Source organism: Hippichthys cyanospilos, chromosome 15 (genome assembly GCF_059441005.1).
Source record: "Hippichthys cyanospilos isolate Australia breed blue-spotted pipefish chromosome 15, RoL_Hcya_1.0, whole genome shotgun sequence".
Lineage (NCBI taxonomy): Eukaryota > Metazoa > Chordata > Actinopteri > Syngnathiformes > Syngnathidae > Hippichthys > Hippichthys cyanospilos.
In genome coordinates this window covers 9,591,565-9,607,226 of record NC_142383.1, presented here as the reverse complement: position 1 = coordinate 9,607,226, position 15,662 = coordinate 9,591,565, and the positions used below count along the sequence as shown (strand labels likewise).

At 35.0% G+C, this 15,662-nt stretch overlaps 1 protein-coding gene and 1 long non-coding RNA gene across 3 annotated transcripts in view; one reads left to right on the top strand and one right to left on the bottom strand.

Moving 5' to 3' along the window:
• The window catches only part of cntfr (ciliary neurotrophic factor receptor), a 197,841-nt gene that overhangs the window by 110,703 nt on the left and 71,476 nt on the right, over positions 1-15,662 (bottom strand). For both annotated transcript variants that reach the window (XM_088434167.1, XM_088434166.1), the window contains one exon: positions 12,746-12,827. In XM_088434167.1, the coding sequence (XP_088290293.1) occupies positions 12,746-12,827 (82 nt within the window). The remainder of the gene's footprint in view (positions 1-12,745; positions 12,828-15,662) is intronic.
• LOC148411651 (uncharacterized) overlaps positions 1-15,662 on the top strand; it is a 55,679-nt gene that overhangs the window by 14,685 nt on the left and 25,332 nt on the right. The gene's annotated exons all lie outside the window — the stretch shown is intronic.

The window sequence follows — 15,662 nt, the reverse complement described above, 5'->3', positions numbered from 1 at the left end:
GAATGGACAATAAAACACCTTACACTCTAGTTTACGACCTGCCTGTTCAATCAACTGAATGATTCAATTGTTCATTTGTAGACCTTCAAACATCAGCAAAAGATAATGAACCATATGGCTGCTATTGTTGCTAATTTTTAACATTTTAAGTTTTTACTCTAATAATTTATAGCAGGTGTATACAAGTAACACTGGTGCCCCTATTTAATACACATACATACCATACAAATCAATTTTTTACAAACAATGATTAATAGAACAATGCAAGTACATTGTGCAAAAAAATTACCCATATATCACTAATTTACACACAACATAAAGTCAAAGTATGTTTAGAATAATTGAAAATAATTAAAAAAAAATACAAATAAATTAAACATGGATGTGTTAAATATGACATCCATTTAAGTACTGATAACACTAACACATATGACAAAGACACTTCAATAATTGTGCTATCCAATACATTCTGGGATTGAAAAAATACTTTTTCAAAACAATATATTTGCTGTTGACCCCTGGCATTCACAGGGAATGGGTACAAGACTGGTAGGTACAGAAACTTGTCAATTGAGGTGCCTGGGGAGGAAACAAGTGCTGTATTATTTGTTATACATTTCTAAATTAATTATTATGTGTAATCTGTATTTTACTCCGTGCCAAAATTTGGCATTGGCCTGAAAAAATTCAATCTGGCCTTACTCTATTTACCTGTACATTATCTTTCATTTTTGCTTAAGTCCATACACGAATTTTTTATGTTGTAGAGATAATGCAAATACAGGTTAAAATCTACATCAAGATTGATTTGAACTGACCCTGGCTCCAGATAGCAGTGAAAGTGTGGCGCATCGCCGCATTCTCGAAATCCACTTACTCAGTCAGGAACTCAAACTTATGAGGTTGTTTCTTCAAAATGTCAGGTATGTTTTACTACTAGAAGCTTTGGGAGCTTTATATTGTCGTGTTTTTTTGGCAGTTGTAAGTCTGAGGAGAAACGCATCTTGTAAATTTGCCCCAGTGGACCTGATGACCTTCTTACAGAAATGAATATGACATGGAGAGAGTGAAACAAAGCAGTTGGCACAGTATTGCATCACATATATGCCGCATCATTCATTCAAAGCTCATCTATTTATGTATAATCTCACGCTTAATTTTGAAGCCACTCTGGGACTAATACACATCCCAAAATGTCACGTTAAGAAAAAAGCTACGCAACTTGTAAATTATCTAAAGGACAATGTTAGAGATGGAATAACAGTACTTTTTTTCTTATGTGGTTATTTTGCCATCAACAAAACAATTGGATCCTGCTTGCAGTTCTCAATAGTGAATGTGTGGTCTGAAATGCAAAAAGGAACATTATAAAAACATCCCTCTTCATGCTTACTTTGCATGAAGAGTTGGACATCTTAAATGTGGCATTCTTCATCCCAAACCCATTTTCAAGTTTCGAAAACAAAATTCCAACCCTTCTTTGTACATGACATTCAAATTTGGGGTTCTAGTTTAATGTTTCATAAACAGGGACCTCAAAAAATGTCTACGTAATTGCAAATTGCTTTTTTAGGTCGGAAATGTCGACATGCACTCAGATATATGCATGCTATGAACAGGATAAAATGAATTTCAAACAAAGTTTGAATAAAAATAACATGCTTTATGCAGGATATTTTGTTCGTATTCAGATTTAGACTTCAAGGGACCACGTTTCTGATAATATCAAAGTGAATTTTGTTATTTAGTTTGCACATATCACAACTTGATATAACAAAAACAAAACAAAACAGATGGTCTGTCTTTTCACACAAACAGTCAGTCACGTGGCACAAGTGATGTGAAACAAATGGGTACTTAGACACAGACCTGCACAACTAAAACGTATCAGATGATTTATAAGCAGATTGACAGCAAGAGAACATAAAAAATCAAGTTGAGCTGATTCGTTTTACCACTGAACCACTACAAGTGTCGTGACATAGCTATCAAGTACTTTAGTTATTTTAATATTTTACATAAATTAAATATCGAGTATTGGGATACAAATACAAATCATGTATTTTTCCTTGGAGAAATATTACGATAACATAGAAGACCAAACAACAAATTTCTACTTAATTGTAAATGACAAACCTATATATTTTTTTATGTTCAGTATTTTTATTACCGGTGACTCGATGGCCATCCTGAGTCTCTCTGGCCAATCTGGATTTCCCCACAATCCAAAAACATGTTTGGCAGGTGAATTAGGCATACAAAATTGTCCTTAGGTGTGATTGGGTGCATGAGTGTTTGTTGTTCTCTATATGCACTGCAATTGGCTGGCAACCTGTTGAAGATGTCTCCTGCTTACTGCCCGGAGTGAGCTGGGATAGGCACCAGCAAGCCTGTGACCATTGTGAGGAACATCGGCTCTAGAAAATGGATGGATGGATGGATTGTTGTTCCATTAAACTCTCTTCCTCCAAATCTCTCCCCATAAATTATGGTCTAGAAGATGAATTCACCAGCTGAAACAGCACATGCGACTCAGCATGGTTTGCTAAAATGTGATCAGTAGGCTCAGCAACTGTGTCAAGTTGTGAGCATCAAAGTGTGCAGTCATGAGCAAGTGGCTAATTTATGCTAGACAAAGCTATAATGGTAAACAATGGCAACAAGTACCATATATATGTCATATATACATATGTCAATGTAATTAATTTGAATTGTCATGTGGCTATTGAATGTAATTTAAGTGTTGTTTGTTTTGGGTATTGGGATCAACAGTTGCAGTACTGAGCAACGACCAAGCTGTTACGCCACAACACACTGCCGGGAACAGAGTTGATAATACTACACTACGCCACTACTACTAGTAACGCAATGCATTACAATACATTTTTAGCCACAAAGATTCCGGTCGCAACTAACAATAATGACCTTCTTACACCATTTCTGGTGTTTTTTACTGTCGTGCATTGATAACTGTTGCTGGGGTTGGCTTGACATTGTTTTCTGTCGTGTACACTAATAAGCAGGTATCTGGGACACGATAAATTACCTCTTTTTTTTTAATTAAGGTAGTCAAAACAATCTGACTTGTTAAATAATGAAGTACTCAGTGTGTTTCCATTTATTCATTCATTAAGGAACATTACTCTTCATAACAAACCAAAAAAAAAAAAAATCTGGAATTGAATAAAATGAAAGTGAATCATGATCGCAAGTCACACCTTAAACGTGTGCACATGTATTTCAGAAAAAAATCCAGGAGTGAGCTGAAGCCCAAAGCCTATACTAATTCCCGCATGGATAACCAAAGCTACAGACTCCTTCTGTAGTCGATGAAACTATAACAATGAAACACGTGTGGAGGATTTTCCCCCACGCCGAAAATAAAAATGGCTTTCAAGTTTGATGCAAGTCGGCAGCTTGAATTTATGCTTACTCTATTATTGATCGCTAAGATATTCATCATAATACCCGAGCATTGTTTTTGTGTTCCTTCCTATTAGACGGGTTTGAAACCCAAATCCATTCACAGCTATGGTTTTGCCCATGCATTAGTTTGGGATTAGATTCAACCTTTCAGATGAAACCAACCCACTGTAGCCCTTTTTAGAAGGACGAGGAGCCCTCAAACTCAAACCCATACACAATTGCAAGATTAGAAAAACACATTGCAGCATGTATGACTGATAGAACAACCCAACCTCAATTCATCAAGGTGTGTGTTTGTGTACATCCACACAGGCTGATATGAGATAGTTAATGCTACTACTACTAGATGACTGTGTGTGATGAATATGCTGTTATATCAAAGTGACACTTCACACTTTTAAACATGCCGTTAAATAGAAAGAGAAGTGGGGGGCATGCAGTATAAAGGGGTAGTACTGCAGCAAAATTGCAATATTGTGGACGCTTCTTGTGAAAAGTATTTTTGTAATTCTTATATGGCCAATTAAGAAAACGTTGATTTGATTTAGTTATTCTGCCGATTATGGTTTTCATGAGAAAAATAAACTCAAAACATATTTATTTAAAGGTTCTGTTGATTTAAACACATTCTGCAGACAATATTTCAATAAGATAATTAATTCTGATGCAAAGCAGTTTTAACGTAAAACTAATATCTTAGCGTTAGTGTGTCAGGTGTTTTTTTTTTTTTAGCAGTAAAATGTTAATATTTTGTAATTTGATAACTACATTATAATCTTACTTAAGTATAATCATGGACAACTAACAACCTTTAAAACACATTTTTCTACTTGTTCTCAACAAAATATTACAACATGCGTTTAAGGCTTGGATAACAACCAATCATGGCTCACCTGTGGGTCATGTGACAATCATAACCAGAACCGTATTTGACTGATCGATAACCTTCAGCATGAGATGTCCTTTGGATTAATAATTGTGTTTTTGAAAGTAAGAACTGTCCGAGAAATTTTATGCAATGAACTAATTAAATTCCAGAAAGATAATTTCATAGTTTTCAAATATTTGAAGTTGGGCTAAGTTGGGCTGAAGGAGTGTCTAAATACTTAGTTAATTATCAAGAAAATATTAAAAATGTTACTGTTAAAAATGTCTAAAAAAGTGGATTGCCCCTTTAACTGCCACAAATAAGTAGTTAGTACTTATTGTAAAAATGTCTTGCAAAAAAAAACACTCAAAATTTAAAAAAAAAAAAAAAGGGAAGGTGGTGGAGGTAGGGTGGACAGAGGTTACTGCCTCCAGACAATACAATATGAGATTTTGATGAGTGAAAAGTTCAATGTATCCATCCCAGAAAGGAAATCAGACTTCAAAAAAGAAGCGATCGTCCTTGCCCAATGTCACAATAAAGATACACACACTACACACCAACAGAATATACACAAACGGGTACGCAATTTTCCCTCTCCTTTGTTGTTCTTCCTGTACAAGGACAAACAGCTCTTTCATAAATGATTCCTTTCACATCATTCTTTCTCTTCTGCTCTGGTTGGCGTGAACCCAAAGCCTTCCAAATCTTCTAAAAAGTTTTCTAAAGAAAAACAGTTTGGTGAATCGGTAAACTTCATCGTTAGCCTAACACAGACTCAAAACAAAATTTCAACTTCACAAAAGTCCAGCCCAAGACAAGTTTCATAATTGTACTACAATACAATATTTCTATTTTTTTTTTTAACATTAAAGCACTTAAAGCTGACATTGGAAGTATTTTATCCTCTGAAATGCACAATATATATAAACACCAGTAATGGTGGGCATATGTTTAGTTTAAATCATACATACATTTTATGTAGCCATTTCTCAGATGCACTATTAAGCGGCATGAGAATACTGATGTTGTAAGATTTTATACTTTCATCTAATCCTCCATTTTCTTCCTGGCCTTGATGGTTCTGTTTTCACTCCACTCTCTTGCATGGTTGCACTAAGTAAGATTTGTCTCTTTTCTCCGTGCACTTGAGTCAAACGGAATGACTTCACTGGAGGGGACTGACAATAAAGTTGAGCTGGATTAAATTAAACTGAAGTTCAATGTGATAAATGACAATCCGCTCCCCTGATCACCCTTCAAGTCCCTCCCCGAACAGCGAGTCACAATTACGGCAACTCTCCTCCCAATAGATCAAATGACATGCGTATATTTAGAAGTATTGGCCATTGAAGGGTCGAAGGCACCTTTTAGGGCTTGGGTGATTCAATTGTGATTACTTGGGATAAAGCTTTACTTCAAAACTACATGAGCCAAAACTTTGCTGATTGACTCAAGGTATTTTATTGGCTATACTTTGGGAAACAAAAATAACAATATTTATAACATGATTTAGGACATGATAATGTGTATAAACATTCTCAGAACAACAAAAACATTTAGTTATTTTAGGGTACTAGGGTTAAAGTTTTGTTGAAGTTGGTATTTTTCATATTCAAAATTTTAAATGTTAAGCTTGTTCAATTTACCTTGGCAATGATTTTAAATATCCCCACAATCCCACATAGACAAAAATTCTACATTTTTACCAATAAATTGTACATTTTCACCAATATCCATCATCTTTTCACAATGCTTTGGACACATTTTAACATATTCATTTATCTTTCTGCTATTTCAAATATTTAGTATCATATTTATTGATGATGGTCATCTGGTTATCATATAATCTTTTTGTCCCTGCAATTGAGGTTTCTATTGACCCTGTCAACTTCTTAAGCCTCGTCGAAGCACAAAATAGGAGAAGGAGAAATGTGTAACATAGATAATGTAAACTGATGAGAGTAACACAGAATGTGAACAAATGAAAATGTTCTTAAATTTCTCCACTAGGTTTTCCATTTTTGGAGCTCATCATCAAATCACTATCAAAATTGTAATCACAACATCAAAAAGGCTCTAGTCATTGGATGAAAACTATACAAGAAATGTTCCTTAAACCTAAAAAAAAATATATGCTTTTGGTGCAAACTTTGTCCACTCTTAAAGAGATCTCTTATAATAATATTGATTCAACTACACGGTGGTGCTTCAAGAAGACCAACATTAGAACATTTAACACCTTGCTTTTTTTTGTCTTGTTTTATATTGCATCACCATTTGTCTCAGATTTGTAAAGCTAAGCCTGAACTACAATTTTAGAAGTAAACGTTCCTGTCAGGCCAGCATCAGTCTGACGGCTATCCATCAGGGTGAGCAGTCAGTCAATCAATTGTTTCAGCTCATTCTTGAAATTAATCCAAGCTCCATGCCAAAGAGACAGCGCTGATTACACAGAGTGCTACTCAGGATAATGAGTGCCATCAAGGCTCCCTGCTGGCACATACGTACACGCCTTACATATACGAGCATACAGACACACACTCAGACATACGTACACGGGAGTCGTTGCGCTTATTTATTTACTTACAATGGCTGTCTGTTTTTCCTGATCGCACGTCAGACAGTGGTTCAATGCTTTGAATAATTGATCACATTTGCTTGTCTGCATTTGTCTTGTTGAGCATCCTGGATGAATACATACTGGATATTCCCAGACAGTCATGAATATATAGAAGGTTATGAAAGAGCATCCTATTTGTTATACTGGGTTCCCTGCATTTTGTAGAAAAATAATGGGTCTGCAGAATATAATACAATGCTACTCTAACAAATGCCAGAGAGGGAAAAAAAAAAACAGTAAGGGAAATACACGAGAACCAGAAGTTACTTTCTCGTCGTGTTGGAGTGTTTTATATTTTTATTTATATTTTTATTTATTTATATTTTTATTTATATATATATATATATATATATATATATATATATATATATATATATATATATATATATATATAGAGAGAGAGAGAGAGAGAGAGAGAGAGAGAGAGAGAGAGAGAGAGAGAGAGAGAAAGAGAGAGCTTCAAGAAAAAAAAAAAAGTTTCCACAGGGAATGTATAACCATGACCTTCTGACACATCTTCGAGCAATCCTATGCTTGTTCATTTAAAATATATTCATGTCTTCCGGCCTTTGTGAATGCACATGAATCTGATCGGACTTGGTTATTAAGAGAAATGCTGTGGGTGAAATCGCAAAGCATTAATTTAATTTGAATACTTAATATGAGTCATTTAAACGAGTAGTCACAGTATTACAAAGCTTATGTCACGGCGTGTTGGAGTGTTAAAACACTCATGAAATAAACATACTGTAGCTTGAGCCTGAATAGCATAGAATCAGCGCTCCTTTTACTGCCCCTTAGTCACTTCCTTTCACATGACCTCTACATCAGATTGGAAACACGCAAAAACATGCAGCGATGGTGGTGTAGTGTCAGCAGCACATGATGTCATAGGCGATAGATCTGCTGTTGACAAGCCCGCTGATGAACTGAGAGTTGGGAAGCGTAGGAGGGGAAAGCAAACGAGTGAAGGGAAAATGATGTGGAGCAAGAAAGTCAAGAAATTAGAGGGACGGGAACAGAAATTTAAAATACGGGTTATGCAGGGGGCAGAAGGACATCAAGCGAGGAGGAAAGAGGGCATGATTATGAATGGAAACATTCATCTCTCAATCAGGATATGGACTTCCATAAATAATGTGGGCTTTCAGTCAACAGTGTGATGTCACCACATACGCAAAGAAACAGACATAATAAAATGTTAGAGCAGCAAAAATATAGTACTAAGAAAATGGTCATCATTTCATTAGGTTGGGTTATGTGGACGCTTTCTTACTGAATGAAAAGGAAATCAAATTGGATGTTTCCACACCATACATGTTTTTAAGGCTTGATGCTTTTGAGAGAGCGTCAACATTTTCGACACGACTAAGAATGATGTAGCTTTGTACTGAAGTGTTGTCTGACTTTCGAATGACATTGAATCTTTGAGAGGATTAAAATCTGGCTTTTACTTGTCAATGCCACTCCAAATTGAAAAGATCACATTTTTGGCTCATCCTACTAAATCACAGAATCTGAACACAACCAAAATAATCCGTGTGGTTGTGCGTGGCAGACATGACAAAAGAAGTGTAATGCGAGTGTGACCCCTAGGTTCTCTTAGTGAGATATAGTTAGCAAGCACAGACGTAAATTATTTTATATTATTTAACTATTTTGATTGAAACATTGAGATTCACAACCAAATGGGGTGGGATTTGAATGTGAATGTTTGCTAATTAGCCCTTATCAGTACTTTTTTTTTTGGCTGCTTTCCACTATTTCAGCTCCTATATGGTATTCTTGTTATGTTTTAAATTAACTGTTAAAGAAATCCAATTAAAAACAATGAATTGGACTGGGGGGGGGGGGTCTGTTTTTTCTCAGAATTCAAGTGAGATTGAGATGATAGTCGCAGGTGGAATCAGAAGGCAGATACAGCGTCAGATGCCAAGCGAGGAAAAACAAGACAACAAAAAGATATGACTCATTTTGTCAGTATGTGATGAATCTTGTGCTTCTTCATGCATGAGAACACAAAGTTTACATTCAAAGTTAGAGGTTGCATCGCTGATGGCATCTCAAACAGCCTTAACTAATTCTGTGCTATGCAATTCCATTTTTAATTTTCATTTGCCAAGCACAAAATCCAGACCATAAACTCGACATAAAAACTTTTTGAAAACAGACAGTGACAAAAGAACAATCCTACCGATTTGATCTCCAATGGATTTCAATAATTTAAAATGAAATGTTTTATTTAATTTCCTATTTTAATGAATAAATGAATTTTTTTCCACTTAATAAGTGCAAAAATGAGGGCTTCCCATCAATTTATAGAAGCTGGCATATCAAGAAGAATGATGTATGTGAAATTACTCTGATATTTAACTTTAACTACCATAAATAATCCATCGTCATTTTTCTTTATAATATATGATCAAATAGCTATGCTCTCTGTCTTCTTTTATAGAAATATTATCATAATTATAACAACAAAAAACTGGAGAACAAAAAAAAGAATCCCCAATGCAGTTTACAGATTTTCTGTGCACATAATACAATGAACACATAATCCCAATATCATTCTACAGTTCCATGTGAAAAACTATCAATAAACAAGGTATTTTTTAAATGTTTTATTTATTTATTTATTTATTTATTTATTTATTTTTGAAATAACAAAAAGCATGATCCGACGTGGCTTTGGTTCATACTATGCATGCTAATTTGTCTTTGTTTTGTACTTGTGCAAATCTGCACTATTGCAGTCCGGTCTTGTCCCTCCTGTCAATTTGCATAGGTTATTCAATATATGGTTGACGCATCAGTTTGTAGCATCAGCAAGATGTGACATTTACATTATTGTGTGTTGCGTGAATGGAGACAGATACACACACACTTTTTGCGGACAGCTCATTGAAAAGTGACAGCTTTCAATCTTTCTCCAATCTGCATCATTCCCTTGGGGTTCGCATTTATGTTCAGTACTGTATTGTAAAATTCACTTTTGTTGAGAAACTATTTAACTCCTACACCGCGAGTGACAGTTATTGCTTAATCGACATATAAGAAATATTACACTTACTACTCTTTAAAAACGTGTGTATATAAACATCAGCGCTCACAACAAGATCAAATATACTAGCTATAATTATGTATAGAAGCATAGCTAACTTGGAGTTGATGTCAATTTCGAGTGAGAAATCCGCAGAATGAGCTTATCAGCAAATTTTATGATATATATTTAAGGATACGAGGTTATGGTATGGATTTATACGCAGTAAATAATGACACCAGTGTTATTCATATACAAGTTCTGTAACTAGCAAGTGTACATTAGGATAAAAAGTTAAAATATTCTGCAAATATTGGTCATTTGGCCGATTTTTTTTGTCACTTTAATCAGCCAGCCGATTAACCATCGGTCAGGCTTAACTCTGTGTGTCACAACATCTGTTTATGAGTCATCATGTAAATCCCCAGTATGACTTTAGAGTATCCACAACAGAAATAGAGAACAAATAATGATTCCAGATGTATACTTGAAAGGCACATTATGCCAAGGGAACAGCTTTTGTCTTACAATATAATTTTTGTTCTTTGAGAGCTGACAGTCACTGTGGTTCGCCGGAGCCACGGTTTCTCCAGAGGGCTATGCCTACACTAATGGAGTTAACTCTCCAGGGCTTCGCTACCAACAGTGGCAAGACAAATGGAACAACATACATGCCCTGGTGTTCTCAATATTGAAGCGATGGCCTGCAACCCAAAAGTTTCAAAACTTCGCCACAGTGCCTCTCTGTCATTCTCTACTGTTGGAGACATTGTATAGCGGTGATGAAATTACTTAATTGATTACCTGTAATATGTGTAATTCAAATTATACACATTTGAAGGGTCTACCAAGAATACCTCTCATACACCAACAAATATGGATAAATGTGTCCCTTGATGGAAATGCAATTTCTATATTGTGTATCTTTCCTCTGAGGGTCAAGGGATTGGAGTTGGATTGAGGTTATATGAGAGCACTAAAAGAGAAAAGTCACTCACAAGCTTATTCACTGCCAATGACGGCGGAAGATGTCAAATATCCATTTTTACTGGGCTGGCTGTCAATAAGGGGGCAGTCTTACTTGCTATATTCAACTGTTAATGTTATAATGGTAAAACTCAATATTAATAATGGACATGTCTGTAAATATATCAATTACATTTGGGGATTTCCTGCAGTCACACAATATGGCGGGACTAAAGGCAAACTGCCCTGTTGTGTGTTGTTTAATGGAAAAAAAAAACTATATAAGAATGTTTTTTCTTTCAAGGCGAACTAATTTAAGACTTTTTTTTTTAATTTTAGGATATAAGAAGAGTGCAAAAAACAAACCTTCCTAAGATGTTAGTGTATTTGGTCCTAATATTTTCTCATAAATTGAAAAATTCAGGCTTGTTTTGTTTCATTCAAGCAAACCTTTCCTCGATGATATTTCTTAAATTAGTCATAAATTGGAGCATATTTTTAAAAATGATACTCATGCAAAGCTGTAATTTTAAAATAGGACAATTCCAAAAATCTTTCAAATGACTTTATTAATCCAAACAATGACTACAATACAGTTCATTTAAATAAATCTAATTCTAATATGTATTTAAACTTATAGAGTAGTCGAGTCTTTCTATAAATGCTTAACTCGATGCTTGTGTTAGTCCGTTCTTACAGTAAGATTTTGTTTTTGTTACTATTTCCTAAAGTAAGAAAAATGGTCTTCGTCTTAAACTAAAGATAATTCAAAATAATCTCTTCATCATGTTATGAGGAAAAAATATAAATGTTTTATGCAAAGAAATACTAACAAGAAAATGCTAGATTCACTATATAAAATAAGCATTTATTTTTTAAGAAATTTTTTGCTACACAAAATATTTTTCATTTTCACACAAAATATGAGAAAATTGACTTGCAATCGACCTTGCAATCTCACGCCTTCAACCAGTACTCCTTTTGTAATCTACCGGTAAATTGCAAATTGACGCAGTAAGCACCCCAAGCCCACGGCAACAAAACGAATGAAAAAATGACTGTCCTCAAAATATCAATACTTAAAAGATGTTTCCAAGACCGTAAACTTTAAAACTGTAATTCATTTTCATCAGTCTTAGTTCTCAGTCTTAATTCTAGTATGTATCAATTTTCAGCATTTAATTTGTGTCTCCGCATGACATAGTGATGCTGGTGAACTTAGTGACTCTCTTAAATAAGTTCTCAGTGTCAGCTGACTTTCACTCAGAAACCTTTGGCTAACAAGGCCTTGCCACAATTTCCACAAAATCAAGTGACCAATTGACTCCCATGCCAAACTGACACAGTCATGCATTTTGCGAGAACTCGAAAGAGTCGTCCTGTTACGCTACAGTTCTGCCCATGCCCCCCAACGGTTCTTTCATAAGCATCTGCATGCCAATAATTTGTGACATGCTCATGGTCATGAGTTGACGTGACTGGTGTCTTTGTTGAACAAAATGTTGCTGTCGGCCCAGAATGAAAAACTCAACGTTGCTCTAACTACACAAGAGCTCTGTTGATTCACATCGAAGAAACTTCTCCCTGGAATGCATGCAAAACATCATTGGCTTTTGTCAGTACTGTACTGACACAATATTTTCATCTCCAACAGCAAAATCAAATTATGATCTGAAACAGGAAAATGATAGGAAAGTGGTAGTCTGATCGTACTATAGTAACTACCATATTAGTAAAAAAATAAGTTGGAATAAAAAAGAAAACAGAAACATGACTTCAGAGCAAAAATGTCAGATGTCACAGGGATGAAACGTGTACTCACCAAGCTGACTGCGTCTCTGAGCGTAGGCTACCACCACTGCGGCCAGAACTACACAGCACAGCGATGTGACAAGGTTTGCCATCTGTGGACACACCACACAGGAAAATCATCAGCAGGAGCACGTGCGAGCGACGGAGAAGTGGCGAGCGACTGTGCCTGCCCGTCCTTCTAATTGACTGACAGACATGGACGCCTACAACGCCATTGAGGAGATGGAGAGATAGCTGCTTCCTTTCCCCTCTGAGTCTGTCTGCCTTTATCTCCACTCACTGGGATGTTGTCTGAGTTGGCCTTGTCTTGAACCTTTTTTTTTTTTTTTTTGAAAAGCTTTCTTGGTTTCTAATCCTGTTCAACTCCCAGTTGACTTCCTTTAAATTGCATTTTAAATTGTTATTTCTGTCTTTGTTTCTGTTTCTCTGTTTCCCTGATCATCAGACTAATGGGTTCATCCTCTCTGGGATGGGCTATGAACAGAGGCTCTTAAAGATATAGCACACCATAAACAAACACACCCTTCGTGTAGAGCTGTGATTCTTTGAGGACCTCTATGATATGTTTCATTTATTATGACTGAAGCTATGGGGTTACGTTTATCTGATTATAAATTAATTATTTAAATGACATACATTAATCTTTACAAAGTGGCAAGGCCAATGTTGCCATAGCTACCTTAAAAACATAACTTAGGTACTTTACTGATTATGTGTATTGAAAAGTAACAAAGTTAGATTACAAGTTACTTTAATAGTTACATTTCACAGATACCGCACTCCTTAATGTAAAAATGACACATGGTTTTGCTACCTTCTCGGAAGTGTAGTTTCACGTTGTTTTAATTAAAAAGAAGATGAATAACTATTTTAATTAAAATCAAAAATGTAACTTTTCAGTATTTCACTCTTTCTTTCTACTTGACTTTAATTAAAGGAAAAAGAAAAAGACTGTTTATCAAGACTTAAAAACACATTTTGAAAAAAAAATCTAAAACAAGGGCACTGTTACTTGACATTTGTAATCATTAATGTTGCAATGAAAAAGTAAATATTTTAAAAGTAATTGTATGTAGTAATTTATTTATGTAACGATTCAATTGGTAGAATTCTTGCAGTCACACGATCTGTGATTGAATCAGTACTGCATTTTTTTATTTGTATTTTTTTACAGTTTTTGAAGCTATGCATAAAACATAGACATTAATGGTGCAACTTGACGTTATTGGTAAATTTTACCGAGATATCCAGTTCTTACAGTAAGATTTTGTTTTGTTGTTTTCTAAATTAAGAAAAACAGTCTTCGTCTTAAACTGATGATGACTCAAAAATAATGTCATCTTGTTATGAGGAAAAAATATACATACATAAATATATTTGTTTTGAATAAAGAAATATCAACAAGAAAATGCTCAATTCACTATCTTAAAATAAACATTCCTTTTTGTAAGAATTTTTTGCAGCACAAAATATTTTTCCTTTTTAAACAAAATATAAGAACATGTTTATCATTAAATATTCTTTACTTTTCTAAAAATCGACTTTTTTTTGCCTCGCAATCTCATGCAACTTTGATTCATCAGTTAACCATTAAAAACAGAAAAAAAAACAACAACAGTTTATATAAGGTTGCTTTGGCTCATGATAAGATTCTCAAGGGTAGTAAGAATAGGCTGCTTCTGAGCAATATTGAATAGTTAGCTTAATTTAATGTATGCTAATGCCATTTGGTGGGATCGGAATAGAACTACAGTATTTTACCCATTAACGAAAATGAATTGGAATGACAAGATAATAAAAAGATAAGATGGATTTGATGCCAAATAGATAGAGCACAGATTTTTTTTTAGTCTGTGCAAAGGCACAAAGTCACCAAAGTTGGCAGCCAAGCAGCTGGCTGTCATCCATTGAGCAGGTGTTCCATTGCACATCAGCATTAATGGCCAAGATTAATGAATTCGCTTTCAAGATGATCCTATTTAAACAATTTTGCTTCTCCACTTGTATGTGGAGGTGAAAGGACATTGGTCTGGCTCTCTTCCTACAACAACACCACTTGAATTCTTGCCCACTAGACATCATATTTTTATACAGGCTTTTGCATTTCCTCTTTTTACCAAAGAAGGATTATGTCATCTGGCAGGGTCGGCTTGCCAATGGATGTTGGCTGAAAAAAAGTGCATGTCCACAATGTGCAGAACAGAGTGAGCATTTTAAATATAGGCGTACAAAGCAAAGTGAATTTCCTTGTTCTTTGGATGGAGGAGTTGAACTGTTATAAACCGCTGTCTTCTCCCATTAGCACATTTATTTGCAATGCTTTATACTTTTTAAAAAACATAATCTTCTCCACTCCACTCCTTGTACAATTTCACTTGTACGTCTTGTAATCATTCATCAACATCAGTCACAGTTATTTCACAACTGCTTAACAAAGGGTTGTTGAGGTTTTATTTTTTCCATGTTTAATCGTTGCAGATAAAAAAAAATCTGAAATGCTCCATGATGTTCAAGAACATGAAAAGGCTTTTACATTCCCATTGAATTTCAGACTTAGTGCAATGACACAGTCAAACAATGAGCATGACTGAATGAACAAACATATGGTATCAAAGCACAAAACATTTAGAAACATGATAATTAAACTATATCATTTCAATTTTCTTTCTATAGGAAAACAAAACATATCATTTTTCTTCTTCATGTGATACTGGGCTCGAAGTATGCGGTTTTGTTTCACTGTTTGCAGTTTACTTCTTGTAAACAAATGGAGTCGCTAAACTGAGAATCAAAGCCCAGCCGGCTGCTCCAAATGGTTTTTCAAAAACAGTTTGTGTCCAAAAGTGCCAGGTTTTGTTAAACGTATTTGCCAATCCGTACAGAACAATCGGCATGGTTCATGTAGCTGTCGGAGGACGAGGGGAAAA